This window comes from Lepidothrix coronata, unplaced genomic scaffold (genome assembly GCF_001604755.1).
Source record: "Lepidothrix coronata isolate B3197 unplaced genomic scaffold, Lepidothrix_coronata-1.0 Scaffold57, whole genome shotgun sequence".
Lineage (NCBI taxonomy): Eukaryota > Metazoa > Chordata > Aves > Passeriformes > Pipridae > Lepidothrix > Lepidothrix coronata.
In genome coordinates, this window is record NW_016690237.1 from 4,682,755 (window position 1) to 4,701,916 (window position 19,162).

The 19,162-nt window shown below is 40.7% G+C and overlaps 1 protein-coding gene across 3 annotated transcripts in view; it reads left to right on the forward strand.

Moving 5' to 3' along the window:
• Positions 1–19,162, forward strand: part of DHRSX (dehydrogenase/reductase X-linked) — a 205,655-nt gene that overhangs the window by 151,767 nt on the left and 34,726 nt on the right. For all 3 annotated transcript variants that reach the window (XM_017816637.1, XM_017816635.1, XM_017816636.1), the window contains one exon: positions 6,968–7,175. In XM_017816637.1, the coding sequence (XP_017672126.1) occupies positions 6,968–7,175 (208 nt within the window). The remainder of the gene's footprint in view (positions 1–6,967; positions 7,176–19,162) is intronic.

Genomic DNA, 19,162 nt, shown 5'->3' on the forward strand with positions numbered 1-19,162 from the left:
TTAATCTGCTGAGAAACTAAGAGCTTGCCTTTCCTGGAAAGACGCATTGCTTTATCTTTTTTGACACAGTTAATACAGTCCACTTCTTCCTTGTGGGCATTATAGGTGGGTCTGGGAGCACTAGCAGTAGATATTACTTAATTTTCAGTTCCTCATTACTTAGCCAAACTTTTAATGTTTGGGCTAAGAGCTTCCATGCCAAGTATTTGCCTGAGGCTGATTTATTTCTCCTTGTAATGCCAGATAAAACAGTTTACATGTTTCTGGCAATGATAAGACAAAATCTTAGGATTTTGTTAATGTCAAAAATGACAGCAATTTCATTCATAAAGGCTCTGGTGTTATCACATTTTGAAAATGAATGCAGGCAAGATGCTGCCTTTTTGTCAGTGGTGGCTGCACCTTTGCCACCCATGGAATATTCCTATGATAGGTCAAGTCAGAAGCCTGTTAAGGACTGCAGTTTGTAAACCACCTTTTATGCTTTACTTGCTGAAGATATTCCTATACCAGGCATGTCCCAAATCGAGACTGAGCAGTTCTTTCTGCTGGAATCACAACCCTGAGTCATGGTGGGAGGTACTGTGTGCAGGCAAATGCACCAGCATTGGGACTGGGCACCAATGTCCCAACTGCTCCTTGTGGCTGCCTCTGAGCTGGGGTGGAGATGGGCACTGCATCTCACTTCAGGCTCCTCCAGTCTCTCCACAGTCCAGGCTCGTTGCTTCAGTCCTCCATGATCCCTATGAAAAGTTTCTGTCCTATGAAAAGTAGACTGTGAAGAGTTGATTGGAGGGATGGTGAACAGGACTCTTAGTTGGGAACCATTAGGATGGCAGAAACCTTGATTGCAAAACATTTGAGTTTGCTGATTGAAAGTCTTTCAAACAGAATTAAACTATGAATGTAGCATATATTATTAAATATCAGAAAATTAATAAGAAAGTAAGTATCGGAGCAGAGCTGGGATGGGTAGTGAGGATGAAGAGAGGCATTAGGTGTGTCTGAACTGTAGGAGATGTCTCAATCAGAGTTTGGAAATGCTTAGACACCACATAATGCTCAAGAACTGAGTGCTTATTTTGGGGGCTGGAGTCTCTGTTGGGCACTGATTGAACATTCTTTTGCAGTGAGGCAGTTCTTGACTGATCTCTTACTTGCAAGTTTACTGATGTTTAACAGAGATGAGAATTACCCCTCCTGGTGGGGATGTGATTGGTACTTTCCTTCTGCTTGGTCACCGACTTCCACATAACTTGTAGAAAGAAATTTGTAACTTAGTCACAACTGGTTGAAACTGAAGGGGGGATGGAGAAGCTGGTAGGAGCCTCAGAGCCAGGGATGATGGTTCCATAAGGAAACCAGCCTCAGAAGTGAGAGGAGAGTGAGCCAGGCATTTGACAGGCAGATGCCTGCAGGGTGCAGAGTGATCTTGTGATTGAGACACAAAGGTGCTAGAGTGACTGAGTAAGAAACTTAGAGACAAGGAACTTACTGTTTGCAGGGAAGCAGAGAGGCAGATGAAGCTGATATGTGTATCTGGGGCTGAACCTCTCCCCTCCTTCCCAAACACATGCAGTTCCTTGATAAGATCAGCATCAGATCACCGGATTGTGGGGGTAAGGGAGGAGGGGAGCACAGCCCAGAGCTTTGGCTGGGAAGCTGAACACTGTCCTTGGTTGGTCAGGGCTTTCATCTTCCTGGCACAGGGAGTTGGGGAAACAGTCAGGAAGCCACTGTGCAGAAAAGGCAATGGGTAGTGTAGAGCCTCTTGCAAGGGAGCAGAAGGTGAGAGCTAGTGGGAGGGAACTTGTTCTGTGCTGGAGCAGAGGCTCAGTCAGATTCCTGTGGAGGAGATGTCTTGGGATGAGACAGGAAAGACTGAATGCTCTGGAAACTGAAATCATCTCTGCAGACCCAATCTCGGTCCCTTGTCTTTATCAAACCTGTTTTCACAGTGCCTAATACCCTCAAGGAAAGGTCCATGCACAGGACATTGTCCCAGCACTGATGCCAGACAGGCTGACAGCAGGTGTCTTTGCACCTCCTCAAGGGTCAAGTGCATTGGTGTGAAAAATGTGTGTCATCTACATGTCATTGTTATGCCCTGGGGTAAAAATTCTTGCTTTGCTTCACTTTTTTTCCCATTTTGCTTTAGAAAATTGCATATATACTTATAAAGAGCTCAAAAGATATTAGGAAGAGCAAGAGTCTGAGCTCTCTCTGAGGAGACAAGAAGTAGGACCATACCATTGGAAAGTTGTAACAAGCTTCATCTGTATTTTTGTAGTTTTCTTCTAAACTGTTGGGATTTTAACCTTTTCAGCTTTTATATACTGTTAATCTGGCTTTGTGTTTGGTGCTGTCTAGACTTGGAACACTTTTATGGGATACCAATAGGCATATGACATACCTTTAGCATTGGACTATGGGTTAGGGATGTGGCTTAGCAAACAGTGTGTCGCAGCAGTGCTCTAAATTCACTGCTCTGCAGCCCAGATGAGGCTAAACCAGTACAAAGCCTGTATGGAGGAAAGGCTTTGTGCTTTTACTGGAAGTACTGTCTCAGTTAATTTTTGCCCTGGGGAATATTTTTGGTACAGGATGTATCTCTTCCCTGTAAATAGCAAAAATTGGGTGAATGTGATTATTTAGGTTCACCTCCTGCTGTGAAGATGTTATGTGGCTGACCATTTGCATTATCTGCCCAGCCTTTGGGTGTCTGGGTATAAAAGGACTTGTGTGAAGGGGATCGGCCCTCACATCCTCTTCTGTGAGCCTGGCTGGGAAGGAAGACATTTTGTTCTGCATGTGAAAAAAAGATTTTAGATCTTTTTTTTGTAGTGAGTTTGAGAGAACTGACTTTAAAAACCTCCAAGTACCTCACTGTAAATATGTTCAGAAGAGTGAAATATTTGTATTTTTACAGCTCTTAAAACATATTTTGTAATGGAGATGAAGGATGTCTTTGCAGTGGGAGGTACAGGAGTTACAGCAATGTTTGTCATCGTCTGCAGTATGAGCAGGCATAGTAAAAATTCTCCTGTATAATTCAATAAAAATGTGGTATGCCTGGCCTGTAATATTTACAAGTATCATAAACTTTTTGGTTATGTTGTGTGCGCTATCAGATCCATTTTGCTCTTAAAATCACACAAGGCTTGATTAATTGATGGATCAGAAACCAAGAGTTTCATTAGAAACTTTAATAGAAAATCGCTATAAATGCCTGTTTACAAAGACAGTTCCCTTGAGGTATATTCATTCTTTGAGTGAAAAATACAACTTTTGCCTAGTCATAGAAGCAAAAAACGATAGAATTTTTTTTATTCATTAAAGCTAATTAAAAATATGTATAATTTGACCATATTACATAAATGCAGAACTGCAGCACATTGGAGTGAATTACTATATCTATAAGAAGAGCAGCTGTTCAGCATAGTTATGCAGAAAAATATTTTCCTTATTCTATTTTATTTCTACTCCTGCAAAAGCATACATCCATGTGTCATTTAGGCAGTTTTCTGTGCACATGCTGTCAGTCTTTTGCTGGAATATTTCCGTAACAGCTAATCAATTACAAAGTAAAAGTTCATGTTCAGCTTACTTATTAATTCATTTTCTAATGCCATGCCATCTTCTGGAGACAATCCAGCTAAATCAGGGGGAAAAAAGTATAAGATGCTTGTATCAGAAGTGAGGTGTTTGACATTAATGGTTTGTGTGCTGCCACTTCAAATTTCACATGCACTCCAAAAAAATGGTGAGGCTGACTATTGATAATTAAAATTGGAAAGATACTGAGTTGTATAGATTCCATACTAGAAGAATTGTTCTTAGTTTGCAATGAAGAGATAAGGGGTTTGCTAATGTTTCAGATAGTACTGGATTAATTCAAAGAATTAAAAATAGAAGCAGTTTTCATTCTTTGAGTTACCATTTGGGGCCCTTAAGTAAAGCTGATGATGTTTCTGGACAAGAGAAAATCAATAGCATGCCAATTTTAGTATCTACTGAATGTTAGGTAGTTAATAATTTAAAAAAGAGAGCTTGCTGCTACACTTCCAAGGTTTTCCCTTTTGTCAGGGAAGCATCCAGGTTCAGTTGCCTGTTGGGTATTCCTTTGTATGCTCACTTTCAGTGAATTAAAATGGCTTCTCCTCAAATAAGAGAAACTGCCCTCAGACTGCAGGGCAAGATTTTTTTGACAGCCTTAATATGAACCACCTCAAAGATGAGAGCCTTTAAAAAAAGGAAAAAAAAGCCTTTCAAAGGTGTTCAGGCTTGTTATTATTTGACCAGCTATTGAAGACAAAAAGGGAATTGTAGTAGCATCAAATGCAAGCAGAGGTGATTGTGACTGCTCAAACACTTGACCACAATTTCTTCTCAGAGGGCACTTCTGAAGAATGAGCAAAATAATTTTGAGAAGTGTGTATCTTAACAGTTGTGCATTGCATGAGTGAAAATTTTTTCTGTCTCCTGACCTGAGCTCAGGTCTGTTTTTTCTTCCAGAATGCGCAGCGCAGATGGTGGAGACTAATTGGGGTGGAGGGCAAAGCCTCTATGTGTTCTTGAAATCCTGTGCCTCTCTGGAGGTCAGGGGGGCAGTTGCTGTGGCACAGGCATCCTCGGGGCTAATGTGAGCAATGACAGCCTCCCCGTGTTTGCCTGCTGGTCGTGATGCAAAGCTGAATGGCTGTAGCAGCTGTCTAACACACTTCTCTCAGGACAAATTCCTCCATCCCTCTGTCTGACTCAGCCAACAGAAATGTGTCTGTGCATGGAGGGGTCCTACAGTGAGCCCTGCAGCAGCGCCGGCAGATGCAGAAGCAGCATTTGGGGTTCAGTGCAGCCTTGTTGTGCCAAGGCTGTTTTATGTTGGCTACCTTTTCTTGGGCTTGTATTTTACCAGTGTTGCTGCAAACAGACCTCTGTTTGTTGCTGCAAACTGTTTCCTTCTGCCTTTTCCAAGTGTCAGAGCTTTGGAGGGCAGGATGGGCCTCAGATATATGCAGATCTTTTCCTTGTATCAGCCCTGGTGCTCTGAGATGCAGCAATGTTCCCATCTGCCCTCCAACAGCTCATGCTGAGTTCTGTCTTTGTTAAAACTTGTACTGTAGCAAGCCGAGACTTGGTCTGGGAGCTTGAGGTTTGTTGCCGTTCCCACCTTTTCCTTCTTCCCAGAAAACAAGAAAAAGTCACAACTGGGCTTGTCTCATGTTTGCATCTGTCCATAACCTTCACACCAGATTTCAGTCCCAGCCATGGTTCCAAGTGTGATTATATGCAGTTTAGAAAAGAAATAGAACTCTGTTTTCAACTCTGTGAGAATTTGCCCCATCCATCAGACTAAGTGCTGCTGAAGAAGGAGAATACAGTGTGACACCTCACCAGATGCCTTCTAATTTGTGTCTTCCCATAGAGATTTGACACGAAGAGAAACCACATCTGCTAACTGGGTTTTTCTGTCATTCAGAGGGTTCTGGGAAAGTGGCTATATTGACAGAGGGAGATGCTAATCAGAGCTTTTGTAGAGCCTTATCATGTAATTTGCGTTGTGTTTCTTTTGTTGTACCATCAGTCAGCATCGTTTATGTACAGTCTTAAGTTGCTGTGTTACACCCAAACCTTTTGATTTCTTAACCAGATCTTCTCAAATTTCTTCCCCTCATGCTCCTTCTCCAGTTTCTCCATTAAGCAGTAGGAAGCTATAGGTGAATTGCTATGGGTGTTTGCCATACTAAAAAGATCCCGAAAATATCTCCCCTTTTGTCCAAGCAGCAGCAACAAAGCAGGACTGTTGGGTGGCAGGACCCCCAAAGGAGTGGTGTAGAGGCTTAGCATGTACAATTTAAGATGCTCATTTAAAGTGCCATCACCAGGCTGACATCAAGAAATGGGATGATAAAGGCTACATAATAGGCAGGTGAAGTAGCGCAAGGATTAAGCTGACGCTCTCTTATGTCTGTGAGCAGAGGTGGCCTTTCTGCTGTATCATATTCATGTATTTTAGAGAGAAGACAAGCATCCTACAACACTATTTTCTAGGAACCATGTCCATCTGCATTTAAATTACGAAGGTCATGTCCACTTGTACACTAATTAAATTTTAATAAAATAAGAAGAATTTATAGTTTTCAAATCTATGCTATAATTGAGCAGGATAGTTATCCCCCACACAGCCTCAGTACATGATATAATTTATGCATGAGCTCAGAATTTTCTGCAAGATGCTGAAATCAACATTGCACGTTAGGGATGTGGATACTTACTTATTTTAGACACTGTGTTTGAAAATTGTGGTTTGTAGATATTTATGCAAAAATATTGCCAAAATAAGCATTGAAAACCTAATTTCAATATGCAGCTGCTTGTAAGCACAGTAATTAAGATATATTGGGTAACTTTACTACATCTTTTCTTACCCACACTAGTGAGATAGAAGTTACAGATTTCAGATGCAGACTCACCAGATCTTTAAACTCCAGCCAGGACTCAGGAGAAAGGTGTCTGGGAGAGCAGATCTGCTGCTTCTCCTGGTCTTGTCCACTGCTCTGAGCTCTTTGGTGGAGGGAATGTTCTTGGGATCACCAAACTCTCCCTCTTGCAGATGGATTAATTATTTTTGTGGATCTGCAATATTGCATTCTGGCATGACAGCAGTGGGTTAATTTAGCTTTTAATGTCTTCAAAACCCTTTTCACAAATGAACTCATTTACCCTCAGTCCTGCAGGGGGGGAGGGAGAAAGTCAATCTAGATATTACCAGGATAAAGGAACTGAAATGGGGGTTTTGACATTTTTCTTGTCAGAAATCATTCGGTGCCTACACTTCACATACCATCACCATTCACTCATTGCTCTAAATGCTGTGTTTACACTCTGCAGCAGGAGATCGTGCTCCATCTAGCTTGCTGCTCCTCTGAAATAAATCAACAAGTTTTACCTCTACTTTTTCCTCCAGCTGGGGTGATGCTGGTCCCTGAAAGGAAGACAGAGGATGGGTTTGAGGAGCACTTCGGCTTGAACTACTTGGGACACTTCTTGTTGACTAACCTCCTGTTGGATATGCTGAAGCAATCAGGAACGCACAGTCACAACGCTAGGATCATCACTGTCTCATCAGCCACCCATTATGTAGGCGAATTGCACCTAAACGACTTACAAAGCAGGTACCTATCCCTTTTTGGTATTCAGTGATCTGTAGTAAGCCTGTGCTGATTAAACTCCGAGAGAGTTATTACTGAGTAATGAATGTGGTAGGGTTTTGTTGCCTTTTTTTTTTTTTTTTAAATGAATGGTGATTCTCAAGCAGTTGCTCAGTTGCTTAATATCTTTCAGGCTTGAACAAAGCTTGCAGCCTTGAGTCAAAGATACAAATAATTTATAAGCTTCTGAACTTAGTTTTTTATTCCGGTCTTTGAAAGCCTCGCTTTCTGATTCCTATGCTGCGGTGATGGTAGTGGTGCAGCGCCTGGACTCGTCACTGCTTATCAGAGAGACTCTCAATAACTGGGATGTTTTAAAATGGCTTGGGTGAATGCTAATAGACATCATCCTCAAGTGGATGCATACACAGGGGCCCTGCTCCTACCCTCAGATGAGCTCAGACAGATGCCTGTGGCTGCTAGCTGCCTGCCTGCTGAGCGTGGGGATGCTGACTTGGCTGGGGGGGGGGCAGTTAGCCCTTCCTGCCCAGCTGCCTCACAGCTGCGCCGGCCCATGCTGCCTGCTGCTCCTTTCTCCCTGGCAGCTCTGCCCACTGGCCTGCAGCTCCTACCACACTGTCCTCTTTTCCCTCCGCCTTGTCCTGCAATTCTCCTGACATGCCAGTTCCCGCCCTTGGCTTCCCTCACAGCTCTGCTCTAACTTCCCCCATCTGCCTCTCAGCCCCAGGCTGTGTCATCCTGCCCATCCCTGTCCCTGTCCCCACCCTTGTGGTCCTTGCACCCTCACACATCAGCCTGGCAATTCACTGCCAATGCTGGAGCCCCAGCTCCTGTCTGTGTGTCCTGTCTGTGCTTCCTGGAGAGCTTACTGAGATCCGAGCTGTGACCACCCAGGGTTTTTAATCCATTAAGATGGGTTAAAATGCATGGACAAATTCTGTGTGACTTCTTTCATTTAGAAAATCTGTGGATGGATGTTTATGGGATATTTCTAACATTAGGAAGACATCAAATGATGTGGTAAATGTCTCTGGTATCATACAGGAACTGTGTAGAGTGGTTTAGTTAAGGGAGATGAATGGCAGGGTAACTGAGATAAACTTGAAAATTTCTCCATGCAGTCATGCGTGGCAATTGTGTGCTTACTAACAGGCTCAAACAGAGCCTGTCTTCTCATGGGCTCCAGAGAGCTTCTGCCTGCACAGAGGTGGTTTGAGATCTGCATTAATTCCATGGAGAAATTTTGTCTCCATCCTTTGACAGGGACCTCAGCACGTGTTCACAGGTACCTGGCCCAAGGTTTCGTTTTGGAACAAAGACTGAAATTAGAGGGCTGGGCTGTTTCTACTGCAGACAGTTTACATATGAATGCTGCATTAGGCATGTCAAACTTCTGATTACATGTTATGGCATCAGTTTTATTACAAGCCATTGTTTAAACTCTGTGGGGTAGTCGCAGTTTAATCTCTTGCTTGTAGAACTACCACAGGAAATTACCCTTACTCTTCAGTTGATGTGTGTATTCATTGTTTCTGATGGGCATGTGCTGAATGGCACCATGCAAGGTGGCTAAGGGGAATGCTATTAGTATGTCTTTGGGCTAAATTGAGGAATACAGAATTAATTGCACCTGTTCTGTGTCTCTAGATAACAGTAGTTTCCTTGATTATAGCATGGTCTTGTATTGTGCCTCTTTAAGTTAGGATCATCCCTACCTTTGATTCATCATTATTAGCCCATGTTTTAAAGGAACCAGAAATGATTCAGTTAGGAAAGTTATGGTTAAGCAAGGACATGACCTGTCTGACATAAAAAATAATAATACACCAGTCATATTTACCTGCAGCTTTTGTGCCCTTTACATTTCTACACTATTGATGTAAGAAGGGCCACAAAGGACGACAGACTGACTGATTTTGCCTGCTCGTTCCCACATGGATGTTCTGAATCACTCAGGGGCAGCAGCAGTGCCTGCTTTCCAACCACACAGGCACACAAGTGGGACCCAGAGCAGGGTGTGAATTCAGCTCCAAACCTTTTCTTGGTTCAGGTGTAAGAAGATGCTCCTGGCTATTTTTTTTTGGCCTAACTGACAATAATCCCCCACTCAGATGAATCGTTTGTTATTGCCATAAATAGTGCTGCAAAAAACAGTGAGATCACTTGTGTGTTTGAGTGTGTGCCTACAGCATGAGCGGGTGGTTTAGCAGCCCTAGAGGACTGTTGCAGGATATCATACACAGAAATTGCCTACACCACAGGCCCTCGGAGATACCTTGTGATTCAGAGCAGTGTTTAAGAGCTTTAATGGATGAGGTAAAGACACCCATGGTAAACACTGTGATAGAACAGTGTTCCACTGGTGCTGCAGTTCTCCAGTGACACCATCTATCATTTTTGATGCTTGTGTGAATGGGAAATAATTCTAAAAATTATCTACTCCTTTTTTCCTTATTTTGAGTTGCACTAGTTAGCCATAATTCATTTTATGACTTGGGTGTATGTTCCCAGATTGGCTGGTAGTCCTAACCTTGCAGGAAGGCAGCAAAACAATCTGGAGTCATTATTGGAGAAAGGGGGGCTGTATTCTCTGCTGGCAGCGTACTGAATTGTTTACCATACTCTTGTCCATTATTCCTAGATATTGGTTGGGCTAGTGTCCTGACTGGAGGTGAATGGCAGTAGCAGAGCAGGGATTCATCCATCAAACGTGGCAGAGAAGGAAAGACAGAAGACTGTCTTGACTTAAAGGAGACAGTAAACTGAGGTTCAGTTCTCTGCTTTACCAGAGGCTTTTCTATGGAATCCTTCTACCACTCCGGAGACTGGATTGGCAGTCACAGCTGTGTCCTTTTCTCCTTGTAACTTGTCCTTGGTGCTGAGAGGCCTGATCTGACACCAGACGTCACCACTATCAGTGACCACAGGGCAACAGCATAACAAATAATTGTTGGAAGGCCTGTCCCATGAACATTGTTTAATGCAGCTTATGTTACTGTCTTCCGTGTTTCCTTTTAGGTTTGTTTCTGCCATCTTACCAATCTGATTTTCCCCATGTTACTCTTGTCAGCTCCTTTTTGGTGAGATGGTTAATCTAATTTTGTCTTTATATTCTATGCATTTTACTTTTTTTTTTCCTTTTTTATCTCTTTCCTTATGCCCACCTGCTTCTTCACCTGTGTCTTTTGAGCTTTTTTATCTCAATTACCTTTTCCCTCCCTATCTAAATTCTTTCTTTTTTTTTTGGACAGTGTCTTATTTCTGCCCACCAATTAATTTCCTTCCCTCCATTTATCTTCCTCTTATCTTCTTCACCTGGCCCCACTCCTTTTTCATCCCTATGAATGTTATTTCTCCCCCTTCCTGCCCACCCTCTTCACACACACCAGTAGAAGAGACTCAGCATAGGTACATCAAGGCAGGATAGAGCTTGTTCCAAACTGGCAGGGCACAGCTTGTTTCACGTGTGTTATTGAAAATGCAAACACACAGGAGCACTGACTGTTCTCCCAGTTCTTTTGCTGAAGGATATATATGAAGAACATCAAACACCTTTGTGGTCTTTTAGATCCAGACCATTTTCAACAGCAATCACATGAGTCGACAAGGGGGATCCCTAAGGCAAATCATTCTCCTTCATCCCTGCTTTAAATGTGACTATTTTCTGGGAGGTGAAAGTTTAACAGAAACACCATCTATCTGCAAGCATTTCAACAGTGGTGATTTCAGCAATTGCATGCAAAGCATTATATACCATGTGCTCCAGCAGCACAGCTGGCATGTCGTTTTTTCCTCTTCTGCCTGCCTTAAAGAATACTTTCTAAAGTGAGGGGAGAAAAGAACATGATCATGAGAGAATTTGGCTGTCTGCTTTTAGCAAAAGCTTGAAGAATAATGTACCGTCTACCTAGGTAGAGATAGGTTTGAGCAGTGCACTGGAGTTCATGGTGCTCTTTCAAGGGTGGGATGAAGGACACTCCTTCAAGTACTCTACCAACCAAAGTAAGAAGGTATTTTAGGAAAATAAAGAAAATAAACTGTATTACCTTTCCCAGACAGTGGATCACACTTAAATATGCACCCTTTCCCAGGAGTTAGCATCTTTGTGTGTTCTGTCTAGCTTTTTCTCCATGACTAACTATTCCTTTTATCATCCTCTCTTTTTGCATACCAAATGGGCCCTGTAATGTTGTGAATCACAGATATATGAACTCTCCCACCACAGTAACACAGCTCCTTTTCTGGTGCACATCTTCTCTATATTTAAGAAGAGTTAGTCACACTTTTCTTCTCTCTTTTCTCTACTTTCCAACTGCAGAAAGAGCTGATGTTTTTTGAAACTCTTCAAGCTGAATATATTATATATAATTTCTATACTTTTTCCCTGTTGCCCTAGTGCATGAATCATGTCAGAGACAATAGAGGTTAAATGAAAAGAATTGCAAAATTCTCAGCTGCCACATGAGTAAAATAGGGTAAACAGCTCTGCCCAGCACCTGGGAGGATTCAGAAGAGACCAGACAGGTCCAGTTAGTCTCCTCTGTTAAGCAGTTCATAAGGAACTGTAACAGGAAGTGTTATGTACTGGTGGGAAAATCTGTCAAGTAAAGTGGCTGGAGACCTCCTGTTCTTGGATAAGCCATGTCCTTCATCTCTTCTTCTGTGTGTGTGATGTTTGTTGGTAAAAAAAGTTGTATTAAATTTGGGCAGAAAGTTGAGGATTTTTTTCCATCAGCATTACTGAAATTTTTGAAAATATTTTCCACGAACAGCAACTAAAAGCTAAAATGTTGTATTACTTTTGGAAAATATAAATCCATTTTTCAAACTAAAACATTTGATTTCAGTGATTTCAAAATATTTTGGGTTTAATTTATTTGTAATTATCCCTGTGAATACATTGGCATTTGGATTTTGAAGTATGACAATAAAACTGAAACTCCAAACCTTTAATTTCTAAGCCATCCTACTGAAGTATCTCCATCAGTTTCAAACTACTTTTCCTTTTTTTTAAGCTGTATATTTGTTTAAAGAAGATTTTTTTTCCTCTAAGAATGGTTTCATGAGTCAACATTTTTTCCAAGGAAAAGCTTTTATTTTTTGAATTCCTGGTTTGTTCCTCCAGTGCCTTCTCACAATTGATCTGTCACTTAAAGTTTCTTTATTTCTTTTCTTTGACTGAAAGAGCTGGAAGTGTAATATCTTCAATTAAAGTGAAAACAAACATGAAGGTGATAAAGCATAGTAGCAGCATAGTACTGTTGGGTCTTTTTTCCAAATTTTTATATAATAAAGGAAAATTTGTAAAAGGAAGTAGAAGGGATTTTAATTATTACCCCTTTTCTGTAAATCCATTTTAGTCAGTACAGAAGACTTTTCACAATTACGTGTAAGAGCTGTGTCACTGGACTGTGGTTAAATAAAATGCTGTGAAAATGCAGAAATTTTAATCATAAAAGATTCTTCTAGATCATAAGATAGATATGTATTATTATAGGTTTTATTTTACTTGAGGAATATATGGTTTTGTTTGAGTTCTATTGTTTAAGCAGCTTCCCCACAATGACTTTTATTGCATATTCTGTTTCTATTTGCAAGATAAATCATGTTCTGTTGACAGGACCAAATGCCAACTGCAGCACAGTGCTATATTCAGTTAAATATGTCCTTCCTGCAGCAGGTTATCAAGTTTCCCTGTCTATGTTAGATGATAAGTATTCAAATGCTTACTGCACACACAAAAGGGTATTTCAGTCCTTCTTTGCCAAATACTTTCTGTATAAATGCAAAAGGATTTGCTGCTTTGCAAAATCATCCCTTGTGTTTGCAGCAATTAGCATTAATTGCAAAAATTGACTTGCTGGCCTGGAAAATGACTGTGCTGGGGAAGGCACAGATCTCAAATTCTGTAAATTAATTTAAAAAAATAAATGGGCTACTGTATCAGCAAACCAATTCATCAGTCCAAAAGACAGTTTTTAGCTTATATGCATCAAGTATTTTATCTATGTGATCCCTATCAATTTCTGCAACCAATAACGGGTACAAAGGTACTTCTATGTATTCAAGGCCATTAAATGTAGCTACTTTGTTGTCACAATGTTAAATTCCTTCTTGTCTAAAAGGAGTTAATGATCTTAACAATAGATTATTAGTAATGGTTAACGATTTAATAGGACACAGCGTTTCTGAACTAGTTCAAAATTGCAACATGCTGGTAAGTATGTGAGATAGGGGTGTTCCTGCTGCCCAGCCTCTCTGCACCATGGGTTGGGTGGGAGAAGCCAGGTCTCTGTGGCACTCATGACAGTGAGTCTTGTAGATGTGCTGTTTTCTAGCACCAGTTCTACGGTAATTTGAAAGTTAATGTATTGCATTCGTGTGATAGAGAAGGCAAAAGGGACTGGGAGTGGAGAGAGCTTGTCACCCTTGAGAGGGAAAGTTAGTTTAACATCTTCCTGTCAGCAAAAAGACTCATTAAGGCTGAGTGAACCTTAAAAGCTTTGAACTTCAGGTCCTGGTTGATTATTCAAATAGTTTAAGCATTCTTCTCAATTGCCTTAACTACTACCATCATCCCAGTACCTCCTCCTTCGGGCTGCCTAGCATAGCTGGGGAAGGCTGGCATACATGCCTGTAAAGCCCTGGAATAATGTGCTAAGAGAAACAGTCAAAATTACCAGCTTACTTCATACAAAACCCCTCCAGGTTCAGCCCTGCTTTTGCCTCTGGTTTTTCATAGCCACACATCCCATGTCCTGCCACATGTATTAAAGATTATGAGGTGTTATGTAGGGAGGCAAAGGCAGATTTCTGCCTCTGTGATTTGGTAACTCTTAACCTTTTATCTACTCCCTGTCCTAATCCTCTTCATTCAGCAAAGGAGAACTTCATCTGTTCAACAGCAGACCAAGCAGTTAAAACTTAAACCTGTACATGAAAATTGGTCTTTTGATTAAATTCTCTATTAAAAATATGTTGTGAAAACTGTGCTTTCTAAATAAAATTAATCACTGTAAATATAAAATATTTTAGCCCCCAGGAGTTTTAACACTGCCAGAATGTCTTATATAGTTGTAGCTTTGTTACTCCATTTCTTCTGTTCTCATCGTATGTTGGGTGCTGAAGTAGCCCTGCATTTCTTGCCATGGAAGGTGGAGGAAGGCTGTACACAGCACTGTCTCAGCCTCCCAAGAGTGACACACTAAGGAGCACTGTCGCTCACAGTAGCTTTAGGACAAGCTCAAGAGCTTTTAAAGGAGTGGTGGGCATGTTTAGTATCTGAATTGCCAGCATCAATCGATCGATCAATCAATCAGTTTGATTGTTCGGCAGTTTCTTTTAGTTCTTTTTTCATTTGGGCTAGAGCAGGGCAGCTCTGTGACTGTGTGTTAGTTTTTCAGTGTTTGGACATGAAACTTCTCGTCATTTCCTAGAAAGCCAAACCTGCCTAATTTCACTTGCTTCTGGTGTGTTTGCAAGTGGAAGAGATCTCATGCAGTCTGGTCCCAGGCCATGCCGTGCTCCTTCTTATGAAATGGTTGGGTTTCCATTACAGAAGCCTGTTTATAGTGTTCCAGGCTGACACAGTGTTGAGAAATTTATAAAGCAAAAACCAAAACTCAGCTCTAAGTCCTAACAGTACAGAAAGCAATTGCTGACACTGTGCTTTATGGTACTTAGAAATAGCCAGTCTGCAATACTGGCTGTGGACCACTTTGTACGTTCCTCCTTTCTTGTAGGTTTTTTTGTTTTGCTGAAGTTGGCTTGTTTATGTTCCTTAAGTAAGACACCCCCGCTTCAGAGGCCCTTTTCATATTTACATCCCATGTGGTTTCTGACAGTGGACGAGTGCTGCTGTTGATGTACAGTACGCAAACAAAAGCCCTTCTTGCTATGTCTGGACTGAATAATTTCGTGGATGCAAAAACTTCCACATTTTAATTTCTCATGTACCTGTTGGCATTTCAGCTGTATTTCTTCTTTAACCTAGGAAGGTCTTCCACCTAAGAGGAAGAATTCTTGTGATGGTTTTTAACAAATAGCTGTCTTTCTTTGTGAGTTTGTTCCTTGTCTTAATGCACGCTCTAGGAGTCAGTCACTTCTATCACTCAGTTTGAAGCTGTGATATTCATGTTCTCACTGCATAAGAAAAATTTTAAAAAGCAGAAGTTGCTAAATTGTTTGAACAAACAGAAACTGATTTTCAAAATTATGTTGTGCCTGACTTTGTAATATTTTGCTGTTTCTGTAGACAGAGATTAATGGCATAGGGTTTTCTGCACAGTAGTTACAGGCATCTCAAAGGAAAAATGATTTTGCAGTATGTGTGTACATTCAAGCCACATTGTGTGGTAAGACAGACCAGTCCTTCAGTGTGGGGAATATTTGCACTTGCAGAACACATTCAGCACCTCTTTAAATCCAAGGCAGCTGGTTCAGCCCGCCACAAAACGAAACCTTAAATTATCTTCATATATACACTAACATAGTCTACTGTAAATCTGCTAACCACATTTCGTACACTCCACTAGATTTGAAATGGCAGCACTTTTTTATACATATTCAGACTCTACAGTTCCTTTTGAGTCCCAGAATGAAAATCTCAGAATGTGCAGCTGGTCTGCAAAAGTCTACACCAGTTTTAAGATGGTTTTTAAAAATATTTTGGATTATTCAAGTTATTACTGGGCCATTTTTTGGTCCTGTGTGCCTTCTGGTGGAAGAGAAGAAACCATTAGAAACCTCATTGCTTCTTTCAACTTAGAAGCTCTATTGCAGGAGACTTAGGAAGCTTTCCACAAGTGGGTGGAGAGAACCTCCTCCCATTTATAATCCAAGAGATAATCTTACAAGATGTGTAACAATCTTCAATAACCTGAGATCCAGATTATCCAAGATAATATGAAAAGATATATGGCCATGATGTTTCCCCATCACTCAAAAGGGTCATGAGAACCCAGAATGTAGGTCTTGAAGCCTTTATCTTTTTCTTGGTTGCAGCAAGGCAAAATCTTGCTTTCTTTTATATATTTACTCATTCATTTCTTTAATGGAGATTTTTAATTAAATGAAGGGATCCTATTATGCTCAACTGCCACTTCAACTCTTAGCAAGTACTTAATACTGCATCACATGCCCCGACTATAGAAAAGAGGCAATTTATATCATTCTAAATAAAGAAATATATTTCCCAGGAGAATGAAATTACAGTAATTACAACTTGAATTTACCATTGATATTTAAAATAATCCCAAACAGTTGAAACCAACTGTACACAAACAGAAAAATTTGACTTTTTTAAAGATACTGATTCTCGTGAGACTTTGAGATGTCCAGGCTTTGAGTCCATGTTTGATACATTTGGGAACTGTGCTGAGCACACAGCAATTGAACTGCACACAGCAAAACTCAGTAAATCAGAAGGGCACTTGGCATCTCATCTCCTGTCATTAGAAGTAGGGATCAGCCAAATGAAAATTGAGGCACTGATTCTGTCTTGATGACAGTAACGCCCAAGATGACAAGCCCCTGCTTATTTTACCTTTCATAAATGATTTTATAATAAAGACATTCCAGGTTCCTTTACTAAATGTAGTCCTCCAGAGACAATAAATGAATTTTTGTTCCCTCTGCATTTCCCACAGGCTGTAACAAGGGGCTAGTCACTAAATGCTTTGTATTTATACAGTGAAGTGCTGGAAGTTGGGAAACAAGACTTTAAAAAAGAAACCAAAACACAATTCAGCTTCCAGTTTGTGGCTTCTATTGAATTATGGGTTAAGCACAAGGTAGGATTCACTTATTTGCAGAGATATCAGTTACTGAGACTATCACCAACATTTTGCCTGTTAGAGAAAGGGAGCATCTCCTAGCTCTGAGTTTCTACCCTTATAGTCTAATTTTAAGAAGAAAAATGTTATTTTACTACAGTAAGATAAAGATGCTAGAGAAAGCCCGGATTTGGCCAGAGCTGCGTGTGAGCAGCATGTGGAACTGAGGAGCTCAGTGCAGGAAGAGAGATTTGGCCTCTGAGATGAGGTCAGTCTTTGTCCATAGTTCAGAATGATAGGGTGAGGTGGGTTGCTCTGAAAGTGTCACTGTCCTATGGGTGCTTAAGTAACGTCCATGTCACAAATTAGGACATAAATTATTTACTTTTTAGTTTGTGTAGAACTACCAATTTCATGTATTGGTCTTGTAGCCTTCCTTTTGAACAAGTTCATCACCGGGTCATGAGAGCTCTTTAGGAGTCCCTGATGCTACATTCCTCATTTCTCATTTCTCCATCTCGGTCTTTTCTCATTCTCTGTGTATCATTTTTTATCCCAATTGATGAGATTCAGAAAATGTGTTCACAGGGTAAATATATGTAGTGCTGTCAGGAAGCCTGCTTTAATCTAATAAGCAACGTTTAGAACTCAGCCTTTGGTTTATCATAGGAAAAGAGAAAGAAACTGCATCTTGTGCTGCATTCCCCAGAGAAAGAAAATTTAAGACTGTGAAAGCTTCATGAGAGTTTAATAATAGACTTTTATAGTCTTGACTAAGCAATGATGATGATGTATTCCAAGATTAATACATAAATCATTAGGAAGCTTTACTTGTTTTAATACAGCAAGCCTGTGTTTTGCCTAATTCTCTGATTCATTCTAAGGCCTATATTGAAATTTTGTGTGGCTGTCCTTTCATTAAAAAACCCAGCATGTCAACCACGTTTTGCATCACTTGTCTTTTAATGGAGCACATAGCAGCTGAGTCGTTCTGCAGTTTGATCTTGGTGCACTCTGCCCTCTACTTAACACCCTGGAAATTGGGAAGCATGGTGATGGGTGAAAGACATGTGCAAGACACGTGTGGTGTGAAAGAGGTCAACATCAGGAAACCTTCACTGCTAGCACCGGCTGTCAGTGTGTCAGGCTGACCTGTGTGTCAGTCAGGATAGTCACAGGTCCTCCAAACCTCTTGCTGAAGCAAGATGTGGTGGGGAAGGGAAAAGGTGCTGTCAGTTGGTCCTTATCCACTTCCTCCACATGCTAAAGGAGCTGTGAATGAGAGTGAAAAAGCTGAGAGCAACAAGAAAGCCCATGCACAGGAGGTGTGAAGGAAGTGGTCTGTGCTGAGCAGCAGTTTTGTTTCCGCTGTTACTCAGTGGGTACCCTGAACTTACTTAATGCTCTTTACTAAACATGAGATCACTGGACATAAATGGGACACCACTACAGAACACAGACCAACTAAAGCCAGCCAGAAAAGAAACAAGAAGAAGACTGATTGCCAAGGGACATGCTAAACATGGATCCAGTTTTCAAACTGGGATAGCAACTGAGCTCATATTTAAACACCTAATTAGCTACTGCAGGCTTCAGTTTGAAATTTGGCTTCTCATTATTTTTTACAAATACATTGTATACGGAGACTGCTGCTGGAGACAGCACCATGGAGATAAGTGGCAAAATCAGCTTCTGGTGGAAAAGAAGAAAAAAAGAAAAAAATCAAAATAAAAAATCAACAAACCACAAGGCATTCACTCCAGAATTAAATATTAAATATTAAAATTGTTCTGGCAAAAATATGAAACAAACTCTTTCTCTTCTCCTCCCTAATTTTTGTAATGACAATTCAAACATGTAGGCTATGTTGCAAAAAAATCTTAAGCCAAAAGTAAGAATTCCTGCTAAAAATTAATTTGACACAAAATGTAGAACCTGCATTATCCTGATCCTTTATTCATCAGTATAGAATCAATAAAACATTATTTTCAAAGGAAGGAGAAGGTCATGTATATAACTGCCCTTTTGACCAGATTACAAAGCAGCTAAATAAATTCTATCTGCTTTACCTCCTCCTATAGTTTTTGTTTAGTGAGTTGGGCATTGCCCTGTTTTATCAGCAGTGACTCAACAAAATACTATGAAGGGGCATCCCCCAGGGGACACTGTTTTCCATGGTAGAAAGAGTGGTCCACAGAGAACCCCACTCCAATGAGT